This window comes from Patiria miniata, unplaced genomic scaffold, assembly GCF_015706575.1.
Source record: "Patiria miniata isolate m_02_andy unplaced genomic scaffold, ASM1570657v1 HiC_scaffold_17, whole genome shotgun sequence".
Classification (NCBI taxonomy): Eukaryota; Metazoa; Echinodermata; class Asteroidea; order Valvatida; family Asterinidae; genus Patiria; species Patiria miniata.
In genome coordinates, this window is record NW_024037055.1 from 2694093 (window position 1) to 2721578 (window position 27486).

Genomic DNA, 27486 nt, shown 5'->3' on the forward strand with positions numbered 1-27486 from the left:
TGAATTTCAAAGAAAAAAAACCCGCTATTTTGAAATCCTAATCAAATTAAATTCAGCCAAACAGCTCCTACTATACTCATTAAAACTAGAAACTGATCCACTTGCGTTTAAGTTGCCACGTGTTAATGCTCGGCCTTACACCCCTTTCAAATCCTGCATCCCTTGTATGCTCCCCTTCCCCCAATGTGACCCCTCCCAATTCCCCCCCCCCCCCCCCCCCCCCAGTTGTCACTGCAAATTTTCTGACCCTTTTGAGGTCAACCGCAGTACACACAAACGTAATGCATTTGCGTAGTCTAGTATGGCATATTCGGCGTACCGCAAGTGAGCAAAGAATGTACACCAACGAGTAGTTGATGCAAGTACAGTGTGCAAAGCGAAGAAGATGGAGGCGAGAGACTGTTGGAAATTTTGTCTCGGATTATGGCTGTTTCTCCAGCTCTGTGCTAGGATATCGGCGCACATGAACATGTACATGACAGAGGCCGAGGTGGCAAGGGTTTTGGGTGAGTTTTGTTTGAGTTTGAAACTGGAGAACTTTGTTCCTTGGGGGCTATGGTTGGGCGATGTTTTGGTGCACAACGAATGAGCAGATTGTGCATTGGCAGTGATACATGTTCTTGTCATCACACACCATTGACGTGTGTATCACTGTATGCACTGTATGTATTGCAGTTATGTTGTGGCGTAGGCCTAAGTGCTAAAGATGTGTCCTCCATGATTTGAAAGAGCTAAAATTATTATTAATGATGTGAAAAAGCTAGAATTAATTACATAAAAGTTTTTAGAATGAAAACTTCTTATTTTTCGTGAATGTTTAATTCAAGTTACAATCTGGAATCTACTTAAAAATTAAATCATGACAGGTGCACGCAAGAGGGGAAAATATTGAATGACCTTCACACTGAACATGTTGCAATCAGTTTATCGAGTAATATATTGCGGAGTCTACTATGTGGATTTTCAATGTCTTTGTTGAAAGTATATATATTTGAAATAAAGAGAAATTTCACAATGTAAAACAAAAATTATAACATGCATTTGTAAATTTGTATGTTTCATGTACATGTTTAAACCGAAAGTCACTAAACAATATTTCATCAACAAAGTCAAAAACTATTTTTTTTTAAATGTTGCAACCTGACGCCACATTTTTCTTCACATATCATCTCAATGAAGGTCAGTCATTGCAAAAATGATGATAAGACATGAATCTGGGACTGAACATTTCCAATTTTGTTAGGAAATACTTGTATAGAAAATTTTCTTGACTCTCCATAGACTTTGTACACAACCGCTGAAGTGGGGTCAGGTTGCAACATTTTTTCCACAAAATAGTTTCCTTTTGTTCACTTGATAATGAAATATGTTCATATCAAAACTTCTTAACAGGCTATATTAAAAAGGCACATGATCCAATTCCTCCGGCTACAAAGCAGGATACCTGGTCATGTCAGCCACAGTCCTGACTACATACATGGACTCCACAGCCTGTGTGATTCCGAAAAGCAAACTAAACTTGAGCACGTAACAAGCCACCCTCTTGACATACATGTATGCCTCAAGCCCCCCCCCCTCCATGTGCCACCGAACGAAGACAGAGCAACAGACAACGTGTTCTTCACACATCCAAACACTTGGCCTGGGCCCTTCACTGCCACACCTCTATGTTTACATCGCGTCTCAATGGTTAAACAAACACGACACTCTTTTTTTTTTTGGTCAGAGTTTGAGGAACCGGTATTCAAATATCATGATCTTCAACACGTTCCCCTTTTACGGAGTTTGTGTACATAATCCACTTATTGTGTGCGCTTAGGTCTGATATTTAGAAAGCTGTCCAAAAATATGTGGCTGGTGTATGTACACAGTACTGAAAATCTCGCATTTTCAGACTATGCATATGTGCTGTCATGGACACAGAAAATTTGATGTTTATTTTATCAACATGTTGTTGCTCTCTTCATAGTATTGTGGCGGAGTATGAAACAAAAAAGAACTATTGAGTGAAAATCAATGCATTATGTATACTGTACAAAAAGAAAACTTCACACCTACATGTAGAATTGTAGGTCACAAAACTTAGGGAAAGATTTTCATATAACTTTATAAGAAGTTCACTCAACACCCTGTGTACAAACCCTATGAGATTGGACTGAAAAATTCTAAGTGTTTTCTAAGAAAATGCTTGTATTTTCTCACTGCTCAAATTGACTTTGAATTTGATGACATGAAATTGCTATCTGGGGGCTTGTTAGTCAATACAGAGGAAAATTAGTGAACTTCGCATACATATGCGAAGTATGGAAATCTTTCCAAACCTAGAAATGATACATAGCACAGTTCAGTTGTTGTGTGTTTAAAATGCCATCGGATGGGGACTGTGCAAGTGCGTTATGTAACACCTGACGCCTGCGTTCTCCAATATTTAATTAATGAATCAATGCTAACAACATCATGGGCCATAAATTTTAAGTGGTGGTGATTAACGATGTTCGATCTCAGGCTAATCCCATCAGCAGAGATAAAATAGAGATGCCAGTGTTTCATACAAATGTTCATTATAGTTTTCCTTAATTCAAGTTTCGATAAATTAAAAAAAGTCTAATTTAATTAGTTAATTAGTTGCTATTGAAGTTCATAGTTTGAAATATGCATGTATCTGTTCTTTGCTCTATGGTATTTGCAACTACAGTACATGTATGAGTGTGATGACCACATTATGACATACATACAGTGTACATGTTTGTAGTCATACCTGTATAACATGTACATGTATGTACATGTATGTCCATGTACATTTTGTACATGTATGTCATACATTTTGTACATGTATAATGTGTACATGTACGTATGTAGTCCAGCACTCTTGGTACAAAGGTGTATCCATGTTGTATACATACAGAGTACAAAAGTATACAATGTATACACACACATGCCCATGTGAAGAACCATGGTGAACAGAGTCCATTGTTGGAAAAGACCGTTCTTTGCCACATTTGTTATCCATGACTGGGCATGAGTGGTTTGTAATTCTGCCGCTTTGTTGCATGAACAATGCCAAGCATACATGTACACTATATTCATTGTACATTTATACTATAATTACTGTTAATATTAACCTTGTAGTTTTACTCGAGTTTCATTTCGGCTTCAGATATTCAAAAATAAGTAGAGTGAGGTTTGGTCCCTTCTTACAGTAAGGTCCATTGTGTGAGCATTGTGCTAGAGTCAGTTTATTTTCCATGGCGGATTAGGGTGTCCAGTTTCTTTGCCTTTCTGCTAGTCTTTCATCAGTGTAAACAAGCAGGAAACCTGAGAATGGAATGATTGGCCTGCATGTTAGGGGTACACATGGTCTTTGGGTATTTCGATTATGAAGGAGAGATCTATTTCTTCTTGCATGTGTAGATTTCATGGGTTGGTTTTTAACAAAATCTGTCAATTTTTTCACGACAGGTTACCCCTGAAATGAGAATATGGTAATTTTCTTCATATGGTAATTTTCTTCACGAATTTATAAGTTGTGCTGCCATAGCATTTTAACTGAGCGTAGTCATTCAATCTACCTGGGGATAGCAAAATTATAGCAACATTACATCCTTTTTTCAGGGTTAAAATTTTTGTCAACCATAACCTAAAATACGTGCAAAGGACAGGTTTTGTTGTATTTTAATAGGTTTTGTAAACTGTGTTTTTTTATAACAATGAATTTTAGTCAAAATCTCAATTTTTGCTATACTGCCTCAAGGTCAAGTCCATTAATCCCTGAAATAGGCAAACATTGGGATCGTTGTTTAAACAGACTGCGAGAAAGACCAGCAGCAGCGAAAGATGCCCGGCAAAATGTATTTGAACACGGTCCGTATTTGAAGTGTGCGACCGCTTTGCTCTCTCAATAATGCATTTGCCGGGTGAAAGTCACCAGCCTCTTAATTAAATGAAAAACCCCAGCGATGACTCACTCTGTCTCGACTGGTTCAGAAAAAAAAAGAAGATCTACCGCCTCGGTCTCCTCTAATCAAGGTCCTCCGCCAACGAAAAGATAAAAAAAAACCAGATCGGCATCTGCAAATTAATCCTTTCCCAGTAGGGCGGAAAAACCGTAAGGCAAATAACTGTACGTACACACTTTCCAGTAGATTTGTTTGGTTTTTCCCTCACCGTGTTTTCTCACTCTTCCCTGGGTCTCTTACCGACAGCCGTCTGTCCCCATTACTTGGGTCAGTTCCTCCATTCTCCCTCCCGTCTCCCCAAGGAGCCCAATTCGCTCTTCCTTCCCCCCCCCCCCCAATCTCTCTTTTTCCAGTAATTTTCACAGGTTCATGCATCCACAGACTATCGGGCCCCCTTGGCATGTACACGGCTAAGCCTGGCAGAGTCCAATTAATAATCGAGGGTGCGCACTGGCATTTTAGGGTTTTTTTTTTGGGGGGGGGGGATTTGCTGGGGGATTGCTGTCATCGTGATCATGTTTTCCATCAAAATGATGGGATTTTCTAAGTGATTTGATGGGCCCCAGGCTAGGCATGGTGTCGGTCTGATGATTGAATTAATGTGCGCCGGTTGTGTCTTGGTGGTGTCTGAGCAACAAGAAGAGAAATTTAGAAAATTTTGTAAATTCGCCAGAGAGAAACAGTTGTTCTCATGTTTTCTCCCTTTCGTTGATTTCCCAGTTGTAATGGAAAGCTCGCTGGTGCTTGTTATGCACAGTTTATTATCATGTCGTTATACTGTTTGTGGTTTATATTGCTTTGTTGGCTTGTTATTAAGACTTTTGGCCAGTTTTCTACAAATTTCTGGTTAAAGAATAGACTGGTGGACCATGTTGTCAAAGATAAGATAACTTGTTTTAAATAAAGAAATAAATCAAATAATCTTAATCACACCTGTACTGCACATGTATCAATTACTTGTCCATCTGCGTCCTTTTTTTTTTTTTTACATGTTCTCTGAGAACAAGCACTGAAAAGTAAATTAATTTATGATTGCAATCGACAAAGGAAGTGATGTGTTTTTCTTCTGTATGGTGTGATAGTCAAGAAACGTCTACATGTAAATGTTGATAATTTTGTTTTGTCCAGTAAACTTTGGATTTGGCATCGACGGGTGAAATTTTAAATTTAATCTTTGTCATTGGATAGATATCCTAAAACTTAATCTTGGTTTGACATCCAAAAATCAAACAATACAGGTTTTGTTTTCCTGTTACCCAAGAGAGTGTTTATTTAGGCAGCCACTTATTGATCCTCAAAATTCTACAAGCACCTGGAGTGCACACAAGTGTTACATCAACATGCTCATCAAATTTTTTTGCTCCTCAACAAGTGGCAAATACTGGGGAAAGGCAGAAATATTAGAAAAGAAAAAAAACGAAGAAGAAGAGAAAGAAGACTAGATATCGAGTTTCTCCCTGCAACTTGCCAGACACACGGCTCACGTATCAATGTCAGTGCCGATGTAGCAATTGTCGGATTAGTGTCTGCCATAGCAGCTGTGGATGCGACGATGTGTCTTTACAGAGACAAAAAACCAACACGCACTGCGCATGAATGAATAAATGAAGATCGCGAGATTGGCATCCATGGCACTTGTATTATTGATTAGGCCCGCGGCGCAGTGAGACCTGGCTAGCTTGAGACAACCGGTGCCGAGCAGTCTGGCGTTTTGCCGAAGATTCTGTCCTCGACCGTATATTATCTTGGCATGGTTGGTCCGACCAATGTGTTCCAGCTTTGTTCCATATGGATATATATGAAATGAATGATCAGTGCACATTATACATGGACGAATGAATCTTTTATGAGCTATAGTGAGTCATGTTCAGTGTCAAGAAAACGGGAAAAGGTTCTGTAAATTGTGAGAGGTGGATTAATGGAAGCGAAGATGGTAAAAGAATGAATATTTCATCCACGCGCATCGTCTCTAGTTTGATGTTTATAACATGTACGTGGTTGGCTGTTTGATGCAGCCACTGTACTTGTGTACAATGTGTACTATAATTTTTTTTTTTTTCATACACTTGTAAATTTGTGGAATTATGTGAACCTCAAAATGTCTCAAGGGTACATGTTCCACAAATTTGCGCTTGTATCCAAAAAGAATTGTTCACGAATACATGCCACACATACATTTATGTTGTCTCATTACTACCTCTGCTTGTTGGTCCTGTAACGCAGTTATTTGGGTTATATACAGCTTTGACTAAATACACGTAGTACATGTAAGTAATTTACAGCTTTTTGTTTGAAACAGATTTCCAGACTTTCTCTAGGGCTGTCTCCTATTTTTCATTTTTAAGCCATTGTATTTTTCTTGTTCCTTTTATATTCTTAAAACCTCTGGAACCTGTAAGAATATTCCCCCTCGGGTTATACGCCAAATTTCCTGTCAGAAACTTGACCCCTTCATGCCAGTGGCAGGGCATTGGCATGCTGTAAGTCATGCTACTTAAGACTCACTGACCTTAAGACTGGAGGCCATTGGGCCAATAAGCCCATAATTTCAGTGGCGATGAAAAATGCCTGACAACATTTATGGCTAACCCCCTGTGCCAGTTGCCCACAACACGAAACAGCAACTGTCAAAAGAATGCATTTTTTGACAAGCTGGAAGTCATCAGAGCAAATTATGATTGCACTTTTAAGTATTTTCAACACATAAATGACTGATTCCCTGTTGTGTACATATGTTATCATGGTAGACTACCATTTTCCATCTACAACTGTATGTATGAACATTGTAATACACTCAAATGATATTTAAAACCTAAATTTCATTTGTCTGTCTATTAACACACACACTTGAAAACACTTAATTTTTATATTTTTCCATAATTTGCATAATTTTCACAAAAAATGAACACACAATTTCAACAGTATCCTTGTCCTTTGCAGTTGACTGTTTGTAATCATTCATGCTTCTTAAAGCCTAAATAATGAACGTTTAGCCATTCCTACAGTGTGTGTGTAAAAAAGCATTTCTATTGGCCTGTCACTTTGGAGGGCATGGCTACTGCTAAGAGGCCACGCCTTCATTTCTGACATTAGCATTAGCCACCCTTCCTGGATCTTTAGTGTCTCACAGTAATGTTACGTAAGATTTAAAAAAAAAAAATTATGAAATGTTACACGTTTTATGTGAGCTGTTGCACAGTACCTTGTACATCTGACTCCTCAGAACACAACAGCAGAGAACTGAGGAGTTGTACCTTAGAGTTCAATCCCATCCTTGCCTCAGAGTAAGAGTCCTCCTGCCGACACCATAGGCCCTTGCCATGAATACTCAAGTTAGTCCCAATCCCCATCCCTCCTTGCCTTCACTCAACAAGCAAGCCGCCTCATTGTTTTTCTTCCCCCAAGTATTGCACTAATGATTTCAGCAGAACAAGGAAGCCATTTCAATCGCAGACATTTGCTAATGCTAAGCACAAAATATACACGTAAATTATGCTTAGCAGAGATGGGTTATCAGCCCATACGTTGTACATGTAGGCATGTCAGTATGTTGCTTGTGGACTGGTTCTTGACCAGTTTTTGCTGGGGAAGATAACTTTGCCAAGCATTATTTCGTATGCTTAGCATCTCCATTGGAATTGGCTCCAGATCTGTTCCCAGCGAAGCAGCATGTGGGGAAGCTATTCAATTATGACTTTGATTATGTGACAGTCAGCGATAATCAGGTGTTGGCTGCGGGGATTTCTCGGTTGAGTTATTTCTGATGAGCTTTCCTACTGGTTTTTGGATTGGTAATTTCTATCCGTGCACAGGTTTGCTGTCAACTGTACACAATGTTCAAAATTCAAAATCCTGCATTGTACCAATCATTATTGCAAATTTCGATGTAGAGGGTTTCATGATATGATTTTTTTTTTTGGGGGGGGGAGAGGGGGTGCGAGTGGGCATAAGGTGGAGGGGGGAGGGTGCGAGGGGACGGGAATTACCCGCGAGGGGGGTGCTAGGGGGAGGGGGATTGCCCCTTGTGTTTGAATTTAATACCTAGAAATATTCCAAGGTGACAATGTGGAATTGAAGGTTTGAAATCGTTTGAAGCAGAACTTTGCCTGCTCAAACTTTAGAGCCTGCTTGACAAGTGTGGTTTAACTGGGAGCACAATAGCCCAGTAATTTGAACAAATTTGTCAGCACTGTTGAGATAAATGGCGTGGGCAGCCTTGAGGTGCTAGGTACCTGTCATGATAGGTGGGAGATCGCCCATCAGGAATGCAATTAAAGTCCCACCACAATGGAGTAAGGAACTGCAATCCTCGTGTATCCTTGAATTATTGCCTATTTGACTCTCTGTTGGTGATGTTCTGCAAAAACAGTGGACCAACCCTTTCCCTACTGTTAGAGACCAATCATTTTGTGGACTACTGGTACATTATGTCATTAGCTAGCAGAAGACAGTTGTAGCAAACATTGGGTTTTTGGATGTGAGAAGCTGCTAAGCAGAAAATAGTGTTAAGCAAATTTCTATGCTAAGCAGAAATAAGCTGGGAACCAGTCACAGGCAACATGTATGAGATTTTGGCTGGTAACCGGTTTGTGCTTAGCAATTTTGTATGCGCTTAGCAGATTTGTGTGCTCTGCGGCTCCATGATTGACGCACGTTTATGAACTTGACTCTCCTCAAATTAATTCCAATTTTACCTTTCATAGATTTTACCGGTTTGCGCATTTGTCAAAGAAACAAAAGGATGTTCGTACTGTTCATGAGTGCCTCAATTTGTACCATGCACCCATCCCAAAAATAACGAGAAACAAAAACATGTACTAAGTACATGTACATATACATACATGTGCAATTTGTTTCAAGTTCATTAAGTTGCCACAGTATGCCGATGTTCATGACAAAATATGTACGTGACTGCAATCCACAAATAGTCCAATTTCAGCGGTTGTTTCCCCTACAGTGATTTAGCCACAGTGGCCTCGAGCAAGTAGCCCTGCTGTTCCCCGGCACACCACATCCCAAGCCGAACGCTGGAGAAAAAAAATCCCCTGTAGAAGTTGAGTTTCCCACAAAGGTCTGACCAGGCTGTGTCCCCACCGCTAGAGTAAACAGTCAGGGATTAACCTCTGAAATTGGCAGGCTGATCCCAAATATCAAGCTCTGCGTTTGTTACATGAGAATGACGGTACAAGCATAGAGAGAGTGAGCTGGAATTTTAGAAAGGCACTTTTTTGAATGGGTGTCTACCATTTGATGTAGAAATTTCAATGGAGTTTTTTCCCCAAATAATACCATTTTAGGCAGAATAATTTCGGTAGTATCGAAAATAGAATTTAGAAACTAAGTTATAAAAATCCAAACAATTTTTTTCCTCAGATTTTAACTTTCTTAATGTTATGACTCAGAAGGAATAAATGTAACGTCTGTAAATCATTCACTGACTGGCCATTTTTTGCAATTTGGATTATAACTGTCATCATTACCAAAAAGCTTTGACCTTGCCAGCCTGTTTCCATAGCAGCCGCCCCCAAATGTCTCAATTTTATAGCTGGCGGAGACGCGGACACATGTTTCATGTCATAAAAGTGCTTGGTGGGGAGGCAAACCTCATAAAAACTACTTGTACTTCATTTCTTTTGTCAAATTTATCGGTCCATTAGGAACGGAGCTGTAAACTCTCCTGGTCATAAAGTTGTGAGCAGGGATTGCACATGTACTGTGAGGTCGCAGCCGGTCACTGATCAATAAAATAGTTTCTGTTTGCCTACATACAATGTAGGTCTTCAAAAGAGAAAACTGAATCAGGGTATTGAACACTGTTACCGTATTGGAGTGAACTCTGTGTATTGACTTCCTTGAATGCAAATTTGGAACCCCTTGTTCTGTGGTATTTTTAATTAATGTGGTGCTTACATACATACCTGTACATGTATCATTGTACAAAATAGTGCCCAAAGCCTCACAGCACTTCACAATTAGGCCTATTACCCCTGTTCATCCGGCCACCAATTTTCTGCAACGGCTGGAAATCAGCACAATCTGGTCTTTACCCTCACAGGCACTACCTGTTATACATGTACATGTACTCCCTAGTGGACATACTGTAGTAAAATGTATTGCCCAAGAACACAAGCATCATGTTTTCGGGCAGGATACGAACCCATAAACACGTACAATGTACATGAGTCAGACAAACCATTGTACGACAGTGCTCCATTTTATGTACAGGAACTACACTGTATAAATTAATAGGGGACTGTGTATCGCAGCCACGATAAATTTATATGTTATTCTAGGGCTTGATGTTCCAATTCTGCCAAAAGTACACATGTGCACACCATTACTGTAGTCTGTAGTACATGTAGGTTACTGCAGTTGTTGGGTCTGTGAATAATCTGCCTGGCTGGCTATCAAATGATGGACTAATCCTCCTTGATTGATTTGCCAACTTGGCAAGAACTTTTGACCATTTTACAGGGATTTATACAGAAGGCTTGTCAGTCACAATACATGGTAAATCTTTAACCTGCTGTGTGGAATTACATGGAAATAACGCAATATCTACACACCTACATGTAATACATGTATGTATTCACATACCTGTAAATGAGCAAGCATATCCAGCTATTGTTCATGTGTACATAGTATGTAAGTGGATACTTTCTCAGAAGAGAACAAGTACTTCTTAATCCTTTTGTAAACCGCACAAAGCAACACAACAAAATGCAGCAGTTGATGTATACAGTACACATACATTGTACTCTGCAGTTCTGTTTCTTGTTAAGAGTAGGCCCACATAATGAAATCAGTTCTTAGAAATGTTGAATTGTAGATCATCATGAATGGTGATCCCACAACACAGCTTCATTGTTTAAGTAACACCCTGCGTTTCTCAATCAAAAGTGGCCTGAAGGTTGTCCTGGAATTATTTTGCAAAAGGTGAGATTGTGAAGACTATGAATGCAGCGTCTATTTAACCGTTCCTCTAATGTGCTGTAACCCTGCACAACTGAGAAACAATTCTCAGAAATGTTGGTAAACTGATCCAGACAAGAACAGAATAAGCTGTTTTCTAAGACATTTGCTTTGTGAATCCAGAGTGACCTCCATTATTTAGCAGCTATGTTTTGCAGGGTTTATTTACAGATTTAACGCTCACTGCTGGATCATTTCGGAATTACTCTTAAAACCAGAGATTCAAATCTCATCCTACCGGTACAGTCAACTACCTTTGTTTGCTCTTAAAATTGATTTATGCACATAATTACTACATTTAGTTTCCAGGGTGATATATTTGGTAATTTTAAAATTCATCAATTTGAATGTAGATACACACATGTAGGCCTATCTGAATAAATTAATCATGCTCTTATCCTGAAAAGACCTGGTTCTTTGCTCCTAAATTTGACCCAATTTCCGAGATCACTCGAACTGACAGTTTAACGACTGTTCTCATGATACTGTAAATAACACCCAGAGTGTTTATTGTTTCAAAACTCTTGTCAATGAACTGCAGATGAATTTTGTCCACATTGCATCAAGGGTGGGCATTATCTAAATTGCACTCTTGGAGATAACGTGATACAAATGTGATTGGTCGGAACATGGAGTTACAGCTCCATGGTCGGAACACTGCCCTATAATTCACATGTGTGTATATTTATCATAGAATATGAGCCTTGTTGCGTATTTTGATGGGTGTAAATTTGGTCCAAGCGGCCTGTTTGTGGAAGATTTTGTTGCCGTAATTTCCTGAAAGTTTTCTTGGTTGATTGATTGAAGTCATTTTACGGCTGCACATGTCCAACCCATAAGATTCAATCTCCGAAAGCAGATGGTCAGTTGGTCATTCCAATTACATCAGTTTATCGTGAGGAAACTTTATTTTTGCATCTTTTACAAGTCTTTATTTCAAGGGAGAACTTGCTGGTCACCATGTATTAATTAAGTTACAGATCTGTGATTGTTTGTATCCTTGTTTCTTAACTTTGTTTCAAGAACTAAATTCATTTCTTATTTAAAAATCGGGAGTCCATTTTTCTTGACAATATATTATTTTTGGGTATGGGCTCCGTGCACAAGTACCCCCTCAACGGTAAAAAGTGGAGAGTTGGGGAAGACCAGTGGGAGAGATATTCGAACGCATTGCCGCCGATGCCTGACAATCAAGCGGAGACATTGTAGCTTCAATGTGCACATTCAGAATAAAATCTGTTGCGCTTCGCACTATACCTTTACGCGCAAACACGTACGTGCACGCAATGTATCCTAGCCACTGGGCTCACGAAAGTGAAAAAACAAGCGCCCTCTCTTGATCGCACACGGAGCCCAATAAAGCCCATTACTGTAAGGTTACATACTGTTTGTACAATGTACATGTGGGTCACACCATGAAAGCTAACTAAAATTCTTCTGTCACAATGATGTGTCACTCAATCAAGTTAGGGGTTCAGATCATGATATCCGTTACTCCCATGCTGTACCTCAATCAGGGACAACCCTACTACAGATGACACAAGCACACCCCATGAAAGGATGCAATTGAAGCATGATACAGCTCCCCATCTGACAAGTAGGGTCACACGTTCAGTAACGATCAGGCCAAGAAAAACAAATCAGGCGACCAGTAGGGCTTCCCACATGACATGGCTTAAAAACACCCGCAATTAAAAATAGTAACAGCTCGTTAAAAATAGAAACTCTTTAATTGTCGGGACGTCGTAAGGCTTCGTTACTGGCCTAAAAATAAGAACGGTCTTGTGTAATGCATTTTTTTCTGAAGCGTTTTATTGAGATCTGAAAAAACTTCCGGGTGCCTTATCCAGGGTTCGCCCTTAACTTTTTTTTTCACTAGCCAGCTGGGCTAGTGAAACAGACTCTTATCTAGCCCGCGGGCCTTTTTCACTATTCCGCAATAGAATTTTGAAACTTCTGCACCATAAACTTTACATAATACTCACCATTAACTCACATTTGGTGAGCGGACTACTGTTAACGTTGAACCCTGGTCTTATTTAAATTGTAAAAAATTATGTACAAGTGTGCACTTCCGTTCACCCTTTTCGCTATCAATATTGCATGATTATGGCTCTTACATGTACATAAATACGAATGTAGCTTGGGATATATTGGTACATTCTGTTCACATGTGTCAGAATGTACCGGTACATTGTGTACATGTGTACATGTACATGTGCATGTCTGAAGTTAATTTATATGCCAAAGCAAAAATCAACTGTGAACCAGTTACTCGCAGTCAATATTATTTGACATTTTGGCTGATATAACCTGTCGTATGCATTTGTGTACATTCTTTACATACTTAGCTCTACTGTGCAAAAAGCTCACTTTTAAGCCTAAATATCAAGCCCACTCAGAACAGCAAACATTAGGCAGTTTTTTCCCCTTTTCTATCCCTGCAAGCCTTTTAGTTAATTCCAACAGAAGCCTTTTTTTCCTGGCTATTTTGTAAAGCCACTCTCACCTTTTGAGCGTTTCCATTACACGCCCATTGAAGATTTCCGAGCCGTCGCTACAATCGCCCGGCCACTGATACATGTTAAATTAAGCTTAAAAACCTGAACGTTAGAAGGGGCTTGAGAACCGGAGCTTAAGCTGGTTTGTCATTATGTGGGAGGCCTGAGCAGCCTTGTCCAGAAAAATGTCCCCCCCCCCCCCGACAAAAGAGGAGATTTTCTTTTTGAGGAATTGTGTGGATTATTAATGATTCACTCGTGAAATGTGGAGCAAAAGTGGTTGGAATTTTAAAGTGACGCTAAGAGTAAGACCCCTCATAACAATGTTTTATTGGTTTGCCTTTTCGGCTGTTCATAATATTTCCAAGTGATCAGGCATGCTAAAAAAACTTCCATGTTCATACATTTGTAAGTGAACTTATGTATACATTGAACATTCAAATGTACATTGAATACAATGTATAAAGCCCTTTAATTGAGAAACCATTGGTTATCGGTACACACTGATATTCATATTTATATGTTAACTTCGACATTATCTGTATTTCACCAATAGCAATATACATTGTACATTTGCAGAACTCGTTTTTTATTCTTCAAATCATTTATCATTGCAACAGCAGTAGTGGCTTGTGTTTTTTTTTAAATTGTGCACCATTGCAGCATCAATTTTTATTGGCTTGTTGGTCCATCACACTTCACAGTCATATACACACATATCAACCGGCGCTCAGCAGAAATATATTACGGTAGATGTAAATTATATGAACATTGTACAATATCATTTTACCAGCTAGCCACAGAATTTAATAGCAGCCATGTGGCAATGCACATGGGATTGTGTCATTATTGCCATAGGATTGTGTCTTAATGATTTGGAAGCAAGAAGTGCAACATTCCAACCGTTAAAAAAATGGGAGGAATGCAGCAACAGCCATGGGAATGATGACAGACAATGAATCAGATGGATTAAAGTAATGCTGATACATGTATACATACTCTAAGACGGATACATACTTAAATTGTACAGTACATGTAACATTTAGAGTGACATTTAAGAAGGTTTCTCCATCAATGATACAGCTACGTATACTGTACATTTACATGTAGTCCTATCTAAAGTATCCAAAATAGGAATTTAATAAGTACACTGTACATTTCGTGAGCCTACAACCATAGTGTAATGAAACACCATTCCCAACCTGTAAACACTGAAAAAAAAGAGGCAAAATGTCTACATAAGAAATCAAAATTTTTTTTTTAACTACACCCGTGTACATTTGTACAAAATTGTGTCTACAGTATTACAAAGCTGAAAGAAGATACATTTAGACAAACCCTGTATACACTATAAGGGGACACATGATGTATATGTACATTACATGTATAAGTGATAAAAACAAAAGTTAAAGCAGTGCTCACTGGGAATTATTCTGGCTGAATTTTCGGCCCCCTTGGGCCTTCATTGGAGCTGGACTGACTGTTTACATGTACCGTATGTGAAATACCAATAGGACGGATGTAGTACCGATACGTAATTCATGAACATGTTCAGACTATCACTCACAATGAAAATAGAAAGGTTAAGAATGTGGCGTTTATACACTGTACAGAGTATCATTAAAAACATGTTCATGAGTTGGGCAGGTTCAGTGATTCCTCCTTGGCGTGAAATTAAACTTACTACACTGTATACATGTGTAACAATACGACTACTACAAATGTATTACTAACTACTGCAAAGGGACATGACAAATAACAAGAGTGAGAAACTGACAATTTTCAATCCAGCCAAATCTTTCTCAAAGGGGACAGTGCATGTGTCTAGTGTGGGAGGAGGTTGCATTTCACAGTGGAGATCCTTGTATCTGCAGAATTGTACCGGTACCATACAGAATTCAGAGAAAAGATCCTTCAACTCTCGTCGGTACTTCATTATCGGACAAAGTCCCCTTGATTTACCATTTGCCCGTGCACTGCTCCCTCCTATTAATTTGCCGCCGAACACCAGCACAGTGCAATGGAGCAATTGTGCTGTCAAGCACTCACGCAGCCGTTGATTCATCACGACAACTCAAGCGAAATGAATCCGGGCTGGCAAGTGTAGAGATCCTTGAGGAAAAACAAAAAAACCCTCTCTCAGCCCTTAGACGTCGAGTCCTGTCGTTTGTGACTTGAGAGATTTGCCCCTATTGCCTCAACGAGCCAATTTGCCCGGCATTGTTGCGCGGGATGTGGCGTGTTGTTCCTGAAAATAAATCCGACTGACAGTTGCAGAAAACAGATTGACTTCAACTGAAGAATCCAAACAAATTGAACCTTCATCCCTGACGACTAAATTATCACATAAAAATAAATTCATATGTACATTTTTGTACATGTACATGTTTACATGTACATGTACAATGTATTTAACATATGCATTGTGTTCTTAACACTGACATACATGTACACCAGTGTAGGTTGTTAAAAATACATGAATCTATGATTGCAACTTTAATATCCAAAATAATGAATATTCATTTATTTGACCAGGTATGGAGGCGGAGTTATACTTCATCCGAGATGACCATGTCCAGCTTGCAGCTACCAGATACGACATGGCCATCAAATCCAACATCAACTCCATATACTTCAACTGGGTGACAGAACGACAGGTAAACAAAATTTGCATAAATTACCATAGATATGACTTCAAGCGGTAGCCAATTACATGTTGTTTATTATTTATTTATTTATCTGTTATTAATTATCAAACTCTCATGGCCAACAGGCCGAATTGCAGTTCAATGTACAGATTAATTACGATTCAAAATAGTTTAAAAGTCATGACAAAAAAAGGTAGATTAAACAAATAAAATCATATAATACAATGTATGTAAGTCTCTTTCTGCCGAGTTTTCCTCAGGGAATAAAAATCAGTCATTAGGATTAGCCTGACCCTGATTATGCATTCAGGTATTCCAAGAAAGACTTGAAGAAAGACTAGCCACCAGAAAGGTCAAGATGGCAGTGCATTTACGTCCTTGTTGACTGATGCGATGACCTGTCTCAGTACCATCTCTTCAACGATTGCTCCCTACAGAATTGAACACATCAACATGCATCTGCAAGTGGATGAGTGAAAACTGAAGTTGTTTTTTCCTGAAAACTGAAGTTGTTTTTTCCTTCTTTTTTGTTTCACCTTAGGTGTTTTATTCCATGTCGTTGAAGTCGGACAATACGTGGATGATGTCCAACCCTGGGATGAATATCTCTATGGATGGAGAGGTACCGAGAACAGAGAAAAGTGAGTCTTGAAGACTGTCAGTGGTAGGGAAGAGTTGAAGAGATTGAACAAGTCTTCTACATCTACATAGATCTACATGTACGACCAAGTCTTAGCAAAATTATTGAAAAATTTTGAAAGGCTTGTGGTGGGTTGATGGGTTTGGAAGGGGAAGGTGGCAAGTGGAGTACTTTAGATACATGTACTTGAATAAGTGATGGAGAGATTTTGCAAGGGATATGTGTTGAGCTGCAAAATAACTATCTGTATTTTTTTGTGTGAGCCCAGCTGTAAGAACCCTTTATGGAGAAAATCTGTGGCAAACATTTTTTTCAAAAGGACTGATCATCCATTCCAAAAACGCGTATCAGCCCAAGTTTGATTCAGACCCAAGTACCGGTAACTAGAGGTGCACATGTATGAATACCAAATGATTACGCATACCATAAAACCTTGCTAAACAGAAATCAAATGGGGTTTGGAATAATTGCAATTGGTTCCTCCTTCATTCAGATCCTTTGGATTTGTGATTGTAAACTGTATTGTTTGTTTTTGGTGGGATTGCAGCCTTTGCTGTGACGTTGCACTGTACCGGCAAGCAGGGTGGGGAGGTGGGTTTCACAATGCAAGTCAACCTCACGTTGTTCTCCGCCAAGAACATCACCTCCCTCAACTTCAGGAGGCGGAAAATGTGCGAAAGGGGTGAGTAGTCCTGATTTGGATGACATTTTTAAATTTCCATCATCTAAATAAATTGACTGGTACCCGCTGTAACACCAGATTCAAATCAGCCAGCTGACCCCGGCAAGCTCAGTGGTCGAGTGGTAAGACGTCTGTACTAGTAAGCAGGAGGTCGTGGGTTCAAGTCCCACCTGAGTGAGCTTGTGAATTTTTGTTTTGAAAGCCCTCAGACAACACGTAGTTGCAGTCCTTATTAACTTACGTCGGTGAGCGGCAAAATTAAGTGTTGAATGGATATATCACTTAGGGTTGGTTTAAAATCTTGACAAATGACTGCACACAACATTGAGAGTAATGAGGAGACACATGGATGGCTGTTTTTCCCATCAGCAAAATAATGTCACCATCTGCACTTTGGGAGCATTAGCCAAAGCTGTGAAAAAGAAGATTATGATAGAAGAACGTAATAAGGAATTGCCTTATAAACTGGTGTTGACTAGACTGATGAAAATGCGCAACCTCTCAGTCGACGTGACTTGACTGTGAAATGAACTCCTGCTACAGTGCGAATTGGATTACCAGATGCCGTCCTGCATTGGTTTGGTATTATAAGGCTGAATTAATCTCTTCAGCGTGTCCATATCATCAGTGATCACTTGCCCTTTTTCCTGCGTTCCATCTGTCTGTCGGGAGTCCATCTGGCTTGGATTACACAGCTGTTTAACATTCATTTGTAATTCTGACTTGCAGACATCACTATCCCAGTTGACCTCAAGACTCCCACACCGGAGGAGAGAGCAGTTGATGTCGATGTGATATTTTGTGAGTAGTACAAGAACCACTGGAGATAGTGTCCTTCCTATGAATGTTTTTAAAAAAAACTTTTCTTTCACCACATCCAGGCTGTGTCTGAATCTCTTGTCAATAGCTATTGTCTAGGTCTTCCACAATGGACAATAGAGGACGCTTTATTAATCACTTTTTGAAAGCTCTAGTGCATAGGCATCTAATAAAACCTAGACATGACATCCATTATGCTTTTACGTTGTGAATTTTGTTAGCAGAATAGGCTGCGTCACGCGGCCTGTAACGATATGTTATGCAATGCGCGAATGTCCTGTGGCTTCGAATCACACACATATGATGAGTGTTTGCATAATTGATGTATTCGTAATGCGCAGTGTTTTGCCAACATTTTTGATAGCAAATGTCGTGTCTAGGTTTTATTAGACATCTAAGCTTTGCAGTGGGGGACACACTGTGTTAGCGCACGGGTTCTCGTGCGTATGGCGCGAAGTATGTATGAGTTGATTATATTCCAAGTGTACACAAACCCATTGCGTCTTCGCGTATCAATCAGGCGTTTTCTGCAATGCGTTCTAATGTCCCTCCCAGTGGCCCTTCCCAACTTCTCTTGTCGTAACCGTTGAGGGGGGTACTTGTGCGCAGACTCCATTTTGAAACTATTCGGGAACATGCTGACAGTAAACATGGCCGTTGCCCTGCAGACCTACATGGTCAAAGTCTTTCATTAAGAGTTTACAAGATTCTTACCAAATTATCCGATTTCTAATTTTGAAATTTTATTTTACAGCGGAGGAGCAGCCTGAGAAGACGGTGACGTCTACCAGTGTGTTTTACATCTCGGTGGGCGTGGTGTGTGGGGTCATTCTACTGCTGGTCATGCTGGTGGCACTGGTCCACGTACGATCCATGAAAAACTCCGATCCAGCAAGGTAGAACTAAGCAGACATTTTTATGGAGCTTGCTAACCAGAAAATGGTGCTTAGCTGAAATATTGCTGAAGTCAATGGGGAACCACTTACAATCAATATATGTTGCCTGGCATCTTGGCTGGTAACCTGTTTTCGCTGAGCACCAATTTGTTTGTTCTAAGCAGGTCTTTGTGCTAAGCAAGTTTGGAAATTTATACAATAATTGTCTTTATTTACAATTTTTTTTTTCCAAATTTTCTCTTGCAAAATTTTTCAATAAATTTTTTGTAGACTTGCACATGAATTCTTTAAAATGAAAATGGATTAATAAGTAATGATATTTTTTCCACAAAAAGGTCTCTCATATTTCTCCTTATCACGAACTTATCTTGAAATTGTACATTAACAATTTGGTTATATCTACAGTGAAACCTCAAGCAGTCGTTCAACGCCAAAATCAACAGCGGCCAAGAAATCGTCCCCGACCACCTACACCAAAGCACCCGCCATGAACGGCCATGTTAACAGTAACGGTGTCAAGCCACATAATGGTGAGATTCACGCACAGTTCAATTGTTGTATTTCAAATTTTAATGGTCTCTGGATTCTATTGGGAATTTAGGGTGGTATTGTGTGGACTAGTCGTTATGAAAACGTACATCCAAGAAATATTAACTTTTTATTTTATACTTTTCTCTGACTGACTTGTGTTACACAGGTTATATTGGTCTTCATCACCAAATCTACACAACAATCCCAGAGACGCCAGACTACACAGAGAAGCTACACACCATGACCATAGACAGGAGTAGAATCACAATAGAAGAGCTACTGTTAGAAGGTGAGATACCAGACTTGCAATACACATAGGATTCAAAATGTGCTGAAAACGAGCATATGGAAAGGGTTTTTTAGAGGACTTAACCCATACACGATGGAGATGTCTTTATGTTATTCCCTATTTCATGTTTTGGTGACAGGAACCTTTGGCCGGGTGTACCACGGCAAGCTCCTGATGTCAGTAGACGATGAGGAGGAAACGGCCACAGAAAAAGATGTCCTTCTCAAGACTGTCTCAGGTAAATAGGTCGCGTCCGAAGTACTCAAACCATCACCCTCGGGCAGCACACTCATGTTTCCGGCCTCGCACGCTGCGAGCGGTCGCTGACAGATACTTCGGGCCTCGCTCCCTGCGTGTTTATCTGTCATCCATTCCGACTACCGCAAAATGATTGCGTGTATACACGGCCTCCGGCGCGAACTGGTTAACTTGCTGCTTTATTTCGTATTTGTCATTACCATGACCTTGTGGTTGGCCATTCACAAATATTTAAAATAAGAAATCTTACGTTTGGAACTATAATTGCCTCTAAGTGATTCTTCCAAGGATTTGTGAACTGTCCTTAGTCTAAAGAGCAGCATTTAGATGAAACTTTTTGGCATTTATTATTAATATTTTTCTATTAATTTTTCAGACCAGTCTTCAGAAACTCAGGAGAAGCTCCTCCTGAAGGAGAGTTGCCATCTACACGGCCTGAGCCATCGCAACATCCTCTCCATCATGCACGTCTGCTTAGACGGCAAACCCATGTCTGTATTCGCATACATGAACCTGGGCAACTTGAAGACGTTCCTCAGGAACGGCCGGGTGGGGCCTGGCGACACACATCAGGTAGGACAGGTTGACGGTTTGCTTGCTTGGTTCGGTTGCTTTTCAGAAGAGCTGTCTTGTGTCTTCTTGATTCTTAGTTTGTCCTTTACGAGCATTTTCATAATAGTACAGCAGATAGGTGATGGGATTGTGCCTTTGATGATACAAGCATGGCATTTGGCACACAGTCAGAGAATGTCATGAGAAAGATATTTGGCTGAAAGGCCATCGCAGATTTGTCCTTTCAAAAATCGGTAGAATAACAAGCAATGGCAGCCATTTTGAAAATTGCTTGTTATTCTGTTCTACCTATATTTCTTCAAAGGACAAATCTGCGATGGCCCTATAGACGTTTTAACCCGTCAGCCATGCCTGTTTATAGAAACAGCCAGATCATGTTATCACGTCATCCAACGCGAACTGGTTAAGAAGTAACTACTGTTCAGGAAGTAAACATTCGGTTTGTTTCATTAATTTTTTTTCAGTCCATATCAACCAAGGACCTGGTCCAGCTAGCAATTCAAATCAGCCACGGTATGATGTACCTGGGAAAGAGGAAAGTAGTCCACAAAGATCTTGCCACGAGAAATTGTGTGTAAGTTGGAAATTATTGATTTCAACCTTGCTCTCCATTAAGATAAACCCAACCCCTTCCCTGCATCCCCTGCTCACTTAATAGTTGTACTCAATATCAAATTGTAATTATTATTTATTTATTTTTTCATGAAACTGTAAATCCTCCTACAGATATGACATTGCTGGTATCATAAATTTTATCATTATTCTGTGGTGTATTTTCTTATACATGTAATTCCCCACACCAACGTCCAGCTTGTATTTATTTCTAGTTGTCATTATTTTCTGGTTGTATTTTTTTGCAGGATTGATGAGGATTATAATCTGAAGATCACAGACAATGCGTTGTCACGGGACCTGTTTCCTAGCGACTACCATTGCCTAGGAGACAATGAGAACAGACCGGTCAAATGGATGGCTATCGAAAGCTTACTGGATAGGAAATTCACTGCAGCGAGTGACGTGGTAAGGACAGAAACCAACAACCAATATCAAACTATTGTTGCCTAGTTTGATCTAATTTTATGGTGCTATTGCCATTCCTTTACCAGTGGCATCCTCATCTGGGGCTGGTGACATTAGGCCAGTCTTCAACTCCACCCCCACCTTTTAAAACAGCTAGTCACTTAGACATTCTCATGTGCATTGCCTTTGCCGTTCCTTTACCAGTGGGCATTTGGCATCCTCATCTGGGAGCAGAATGTTGGTGACATTAGGCCAGTCTTCAACTCCACCCTTAGCCCCTTAAACAGCCAATTGCAAAACTCTTCTCACAAACATTCTCTTTGCCATTCCTGTTTCAGTGGGCTTTTGGCATCCTCATCTGGGAGTTAGTGACGTTAGGTCAGACGCCCTATGCTGATCTGGATGCCTTTGAGATGGCTTCATACTTAAAGAGTGGCTACAGAATGCCACAGCCTCAGAACTGCCCAGACGAACTGTAAGTCATTGCTTAAAATAATTTTTAAAAAATTAACAATAAAAAATATATACTTTTTTGTAAAAGCTCTAGGGGCCAAAATAAAAAAAGTCTCCTAACTAGTTTGACCTTTGACCTTTCTGTAACCTTTGACCTTTCAGGTTCTCCCTGATGGCCTGTTGTTGGGCGTTGCTCCCCACGGATCGACCAAAGTTCACTCAGCTGTGTGCCGCGCTCACAGACTTCCACCGAGCTCTGGGCATCTACATCTAGACTGTAAAGCAAGAAAAGTCGCACGCTTAATTATGGCCAGTCAGTGGCTATGTCCAAATCGGGAATTTGAGGCTACGACTTGAAAAGTTCACACTATTGTACTACAGTAAATGGCTGTAGCCGTGTCCATTTCAGACAAAGCCTTATAATGTATAGCAGCAGCCATACTCAGAGAGCCTCTAAGCAGACTTTTTCTGCTAAGCACATTTTTGTGTAAGCGGGAAAAAATGGTTTACCAGCCACAGCTAATACACTTAATGTACAATGTTAGCTGGTAACCATTCCAACCTGCTAAGCAACTCTGCTTACCAACTCTTTGAGTTACGACTTCTGAATTTCAATCCAATTCTGAAATTGATACCAAAAGTACTTACGCAATAAAAAAGTACTTACCTAATTTACCCACGGTTCAAGATGATACCAAAAATGTAATGAAAAAGTTGTTTTGTGCTTAAAGAAATATTATTTAAGATTTTGCAGGGTTTCATTTGTATTCACAAATTCAAAATACCAACTGTTTCGACAAAATAAAAACCACCTTTTTTAATATTTTAATTTAAAACAAAAACGAAAAGAAAACCCTGTGAAAAAAGGCGTGGTTGCATTTCAGCCTGCATGTTTATATCAAGATCGTTAATGTAAATAATATTATTTAGAAATCGTTAATATTTGTTGTACATTTAGTGATTCTTTTTAACATTGTAGTTAATATCAACAGATTAAAGTATAAAATCTGATTTATTAGGGAAAAAACTCATCAAACCATGGTTGTGTATATTTTGTTTTTTTATAAATTTTTGTTTGATGCCGAATAGTCAACTCTATAACTCAGGGTATTAAGTTATACATTGTATTTAATAAGTCTAGGGACTATCTCCTGCTATTTTGTATTTATCACTAGGGGTGGGCGTCGGAGCCGGGTACCCGAGTACCCGACCACTGATGTCAGAAACTGGTTCCAGATTATGGGATCGGGTACCCGTAACCAACTTTACAAATTACTTGGTTACTTCTCAACAATGAAAAAAGAACGGTTTGGAATGCCATCTGTCGTGAATTTTAAAAACGAAAACCAGACAACTTAAGGGATGTGAATTTTAGGGTTGGGTTTCTGTTACGGATACCCGTGTGTTACTTTAGTAGGGTACCTGGTTCCCCGTAGTACCCGTAATTGGACATCACTAAGTATCACAATTATTTAAATTTCCTTTAAAAGCCTGTAGCAGCAACTCACAGTGCAGTGTGCAACTTTGTCATTTTCTCGGAGAGGCCTTTTTTTCCTTCAACTTCTTGTCTAACTTTTTTTTAAGAAGTCAGTGGATCGATACATTTTCCTGAAGTTAGTCATTGTTCATGTGCAGTGCCACGAAAAAAAGTGAATCGAAAAAGCATTGTTTATAAAAAAAACACTGATATTCATTGAAAATATTCCAGCTTGCATCATATTTTATTTGTCCCAAAACTTTTATTGTCTTATGCAAAATGAATGCAAATTTTACCCATGATGCTCCTCAAGCGATGGCCTCTCCGGTATCTCTCAGTGCTCACTAAATCTTATCTTGCTTCTTTTTTGTTTTTGTTTTTTGAAACCATGGCCGTTGCAGTGAAGTGCTTGTGTCAAACTTTCTTGTTTGAAAGCGTGTGTTTAAAGAAATAGAAAGCTTGAAAATTGTTCTCTTTGCCTATGTAGGGAGTAAAAATATCGGTTCTGAATGGGGCTAGCTTGAAACCGAAAGCTGTAAAGTTTCCTTGATTTGTGACCGTCTTAAAAATGACCACTTATTTCTTGGGCAAAGAGCTGAAATGCACTTATTTAATTGTAATTTGAAGGAGTGAAATACATGATGAGGCTGTTTGAAAAATTATATTATTCTATATAAAATATTGTGATATTCATGTATTGTATTACTAGTGCTAGGGTATAATACTATTTTTTACATGTACAAACAAAAGAAAAGAATGGACCCGCAGAAGTTACTTGCGAACATTGGTGGATATAGGAAAAAGCCAAAATGTTTTTTAATTAAAATATTTTCAAAAATATCATATGAAAGCACGAAGACTTGTTGCATGTGTCAGTTTTGAAAAATGAAAAATGGTACTTTCAAACTTGTAACTCAGTCTTACCATACCAAGCTTTGTAATCATACGTTTTTCTTATTTATTTTTAGAACAAATTTTGGAAAAATCATTACTAAGGATGCAAATTGCTGCCCCATTTTTAGATCAGTTGTCAACAACTTCGCCTGTTGCAACTGATGTCTTGTGTACAATTACTTGTAATTCTATGCAATATCCAAAGGCGGATCCAGTACTGGTGGTGGTGGTGGGGGGGGGGGGGGGGGAGGCAAGCGGGCTTGACTATCTTTCAAAAAGGGGAATGGAATTAAGTATAAAGTATCGTGCGATATTTTAAAATTGTAATATTAAAACTAAAAGGTATGTGTAGCTGAGGGCTTGCGAGGGAGATACGCAAGGCTTTAATATATTTCCTGAAAATTTAAGACAAAAAGGTTTCTTCACTCCTCCAATTAAATTTTAAAAATGGTTGGGGGGGGGGGGGTGGCCCCACTGCCCCCTCCCTGGATCTGCCAATGTCTACACAATTCTCAAACGAGTTGAAATATGCATGGAGTTAAAAGTTGGGGTAGAATTATATTCAAGGAATTTACTCAAGAACTGACCAAAAAAATTAAAACAAAAAGTGGGTTGCATTTTTAGGATATTGTTCATAGACCAGAACCCTCTTTTTAACATTGTACAATGTCTTTTCATTTCTGTATAAAAATAGTCCCTGTCAGCATTAACTGTACATAATTCATTGTCATGTAAATACCATTTATTAAGTACATTATGTAATGATATGGCATGTTGTATCATATAAACTAACTTACAGTACTTCGATCTGAAAAAATGTAAATTCTTTTGACTTGTTTTTTCAAATGATTGTTGTCATGTTAACATCCGTCAATATTCAAATTTTCAAGGTCGATATTTATGGATTTTCGCTAGGTCAGTCTGAAAGAGTTTGATAAAAACAGATGTTTGGTCATAATGTTTGGTCGTATGTAAAACACTTTGAACCTCTGATGCACCATACAATTTCATTAGCAACTTGTAATATTGTCTGACAGCTTTCAAGACTAGCGATTTATGTGTACTTAAACAGTTTTCACTTTTGAAATTACAAGAAGTTTTACAGTTAAGTGATACTGGGAGATGACTTTGACGCTGCCAGTTGTCTTTTCTTTGGAATAAAAATAAATATTCATTTATGCAAATTATACAACTTGAGTGATATCATTGGTTGCAACACCATCTTTTTTTCTAATAGAGACGCAAAAGTTCGGCAAAACTTTGTCTTTCAAATTTGATGCAAAGAATGGAAGTTGTTGAAGATCTTTGCCGTTTGCGTTTTCAAGGAAAAGCACTATTATCAGATCAGCCATCCTCGGCATCTAATACTGTCCAAAAGAGGGCATACTTTCCTACTTTTATTATCTGAAATCTGTACTGTTCCTGATTCATCTATGGAAGCTTGAGCCTTGCGAAAGGGATTTGTTTCTAACCCCACACCGAATTATTTTGTATAAGGTGGGAATCCTTACGATAAATGAGTAGGGTTTTATAAAATCGCAATTAAATATATTTTTCATAATTGCAAGAAGTTAACGCTTGCCTGGAAATAAGAGCAAGCTTATTACCGAGGAGTGTCCGTAATTCATCAGACCATTAAGATAAATTATTGAATTGCAAAACATGTTATATTTACAAGCCTTTCTGTGGAATTACTTAGTCAATAAACGTAAGGTGCTCTTGGCACTCATACACAAGCCAAAAATAGTGAATATATACCATGCATTCTTGTCTCATTTTGTAATTTTTGGGGACATTTCCCCGTTATAAGATGGTTGGCATCAAATCCGCATACGCAGCGTGATGCCTTGCGTGGAGACTATCCACGGGACTAGGCTCGTGCGAATGACATGGCTACGGCTTGCATTTCACAGCGGCCAAATAATTATTTCATTGCCAGTCATAGCCAATAGTTTCGGAAGCGGCCTTTATAGTCTCTTCACGAGTTCACTCGCGGTTCCATCCACCTAGTTTTGTGCTGAAATTAATCCGCGTATACTTTTCAGTACCAACAGTACCAATCTACTGTAAATGAATACGAATACGAAGGAAACCCAAAATGTTATTTTTAAAAACATAATGTATTCTCCATACCAGGAGACAAGGCCTATTAATCATTGGATTGTGAATTCGTGTAGGCACTACAATTTTTAGCGGATGAACATAATGCAATGAGTTGTCAGGTTTCGACCTTTGACCCAGGGGATTACGCAGATTGCTACGTGTTAGAAAAAGCTGTCAGTGAATTTGGCACATTTTTCGTGTTTTCTTGAAGATCGTAAGATCTGACAACCAGCCCAAAGATGCCGAGTAAACAAAGAATGCGACTTGCGAACGAGAAGGCCTCGAAAAATGTTGAGAAACGAGGAAACGTACCCAAATCAACGGTAAGATTGACGTTAGAATTGGGCATACGCGATTTAGCGTTTAGTAGTAGTACGCCGTTGGTTAGCGATAGGCTACGTGTCCAACGTTGACGCATGCCGGCGTGGCATAGGCGGTGACCGATCGTTTTTTTACCAACTGACCAACTGCGTGTGCAATTGGTCTCATTCATAAATATTTCTCCAGTTATTTATTGATGCATGAACGGTCCAGTCTTATCGGTAATATGTTTTATGTTTGAGATGGCCTAACTCACAACTGTGAAATTTCCTCTTTTTTTTTAGACTTTTATTTTAATTAAATTAGCCTAGGTCTTAATCATTGCCTGATTTTTATGTTGACGCTGCTCTGACTCTGTCTGAAGAGGCATAACAAAAGTTGTCACAAAAACTACACACAAATCAATGCAATAAATTAGTTTTAAAAATGACGTTTAAAAGAAAAGCTGCGTGA

The 27486-nt window shown here is 39.2% G+C and overlaps 1 protein-coding gene across 2 annotated transcripts; it reads left to right on the forward strand.

Moving 5' to 3' along the window:
* Positions 1-297: 297 nt before the first annotated feature.
* Positions 298-26364, forward strand: LOC119723441 (tyrosine-protein kinase RYK-like). 2 transcript variants are annotated; one of them, XM_038194098.1, is made up of 14 exons: positions 298-506; positions 15965-16086; positions 16619-16718; positions 17265-17399; positions 18129-18200; positions 18973-19114; positions 19520-19644; positions 19812-19934; positions 20074-20172; positions 20569-20765; positions 21230-21339; positions 21626-21785; positions 22124-22260; positions 22401-26364. In XM_038194098.1, the coding sequence occupies exons 1-14, from the start codon at positions 386-388 to the stop codon at positions 22510-22512; spliced, it is 1755 nt and encodes a 584-aa protein (XP_038050026.1). In that variant the 5' UTR covers positions 298-385; the 3' UTR covers positions 22513-26364. The 2 variants fall into 2 exon arrangements, with proteins under 2 accessions (XP_038050026.1, XP_038050027.1); XM_038194099.1 differs by lacking the exon at positions 298-506 and adding an exon at positions 10873-10892.
* Positions 26365-27486: the final 1122 nt, after the last annotated feature.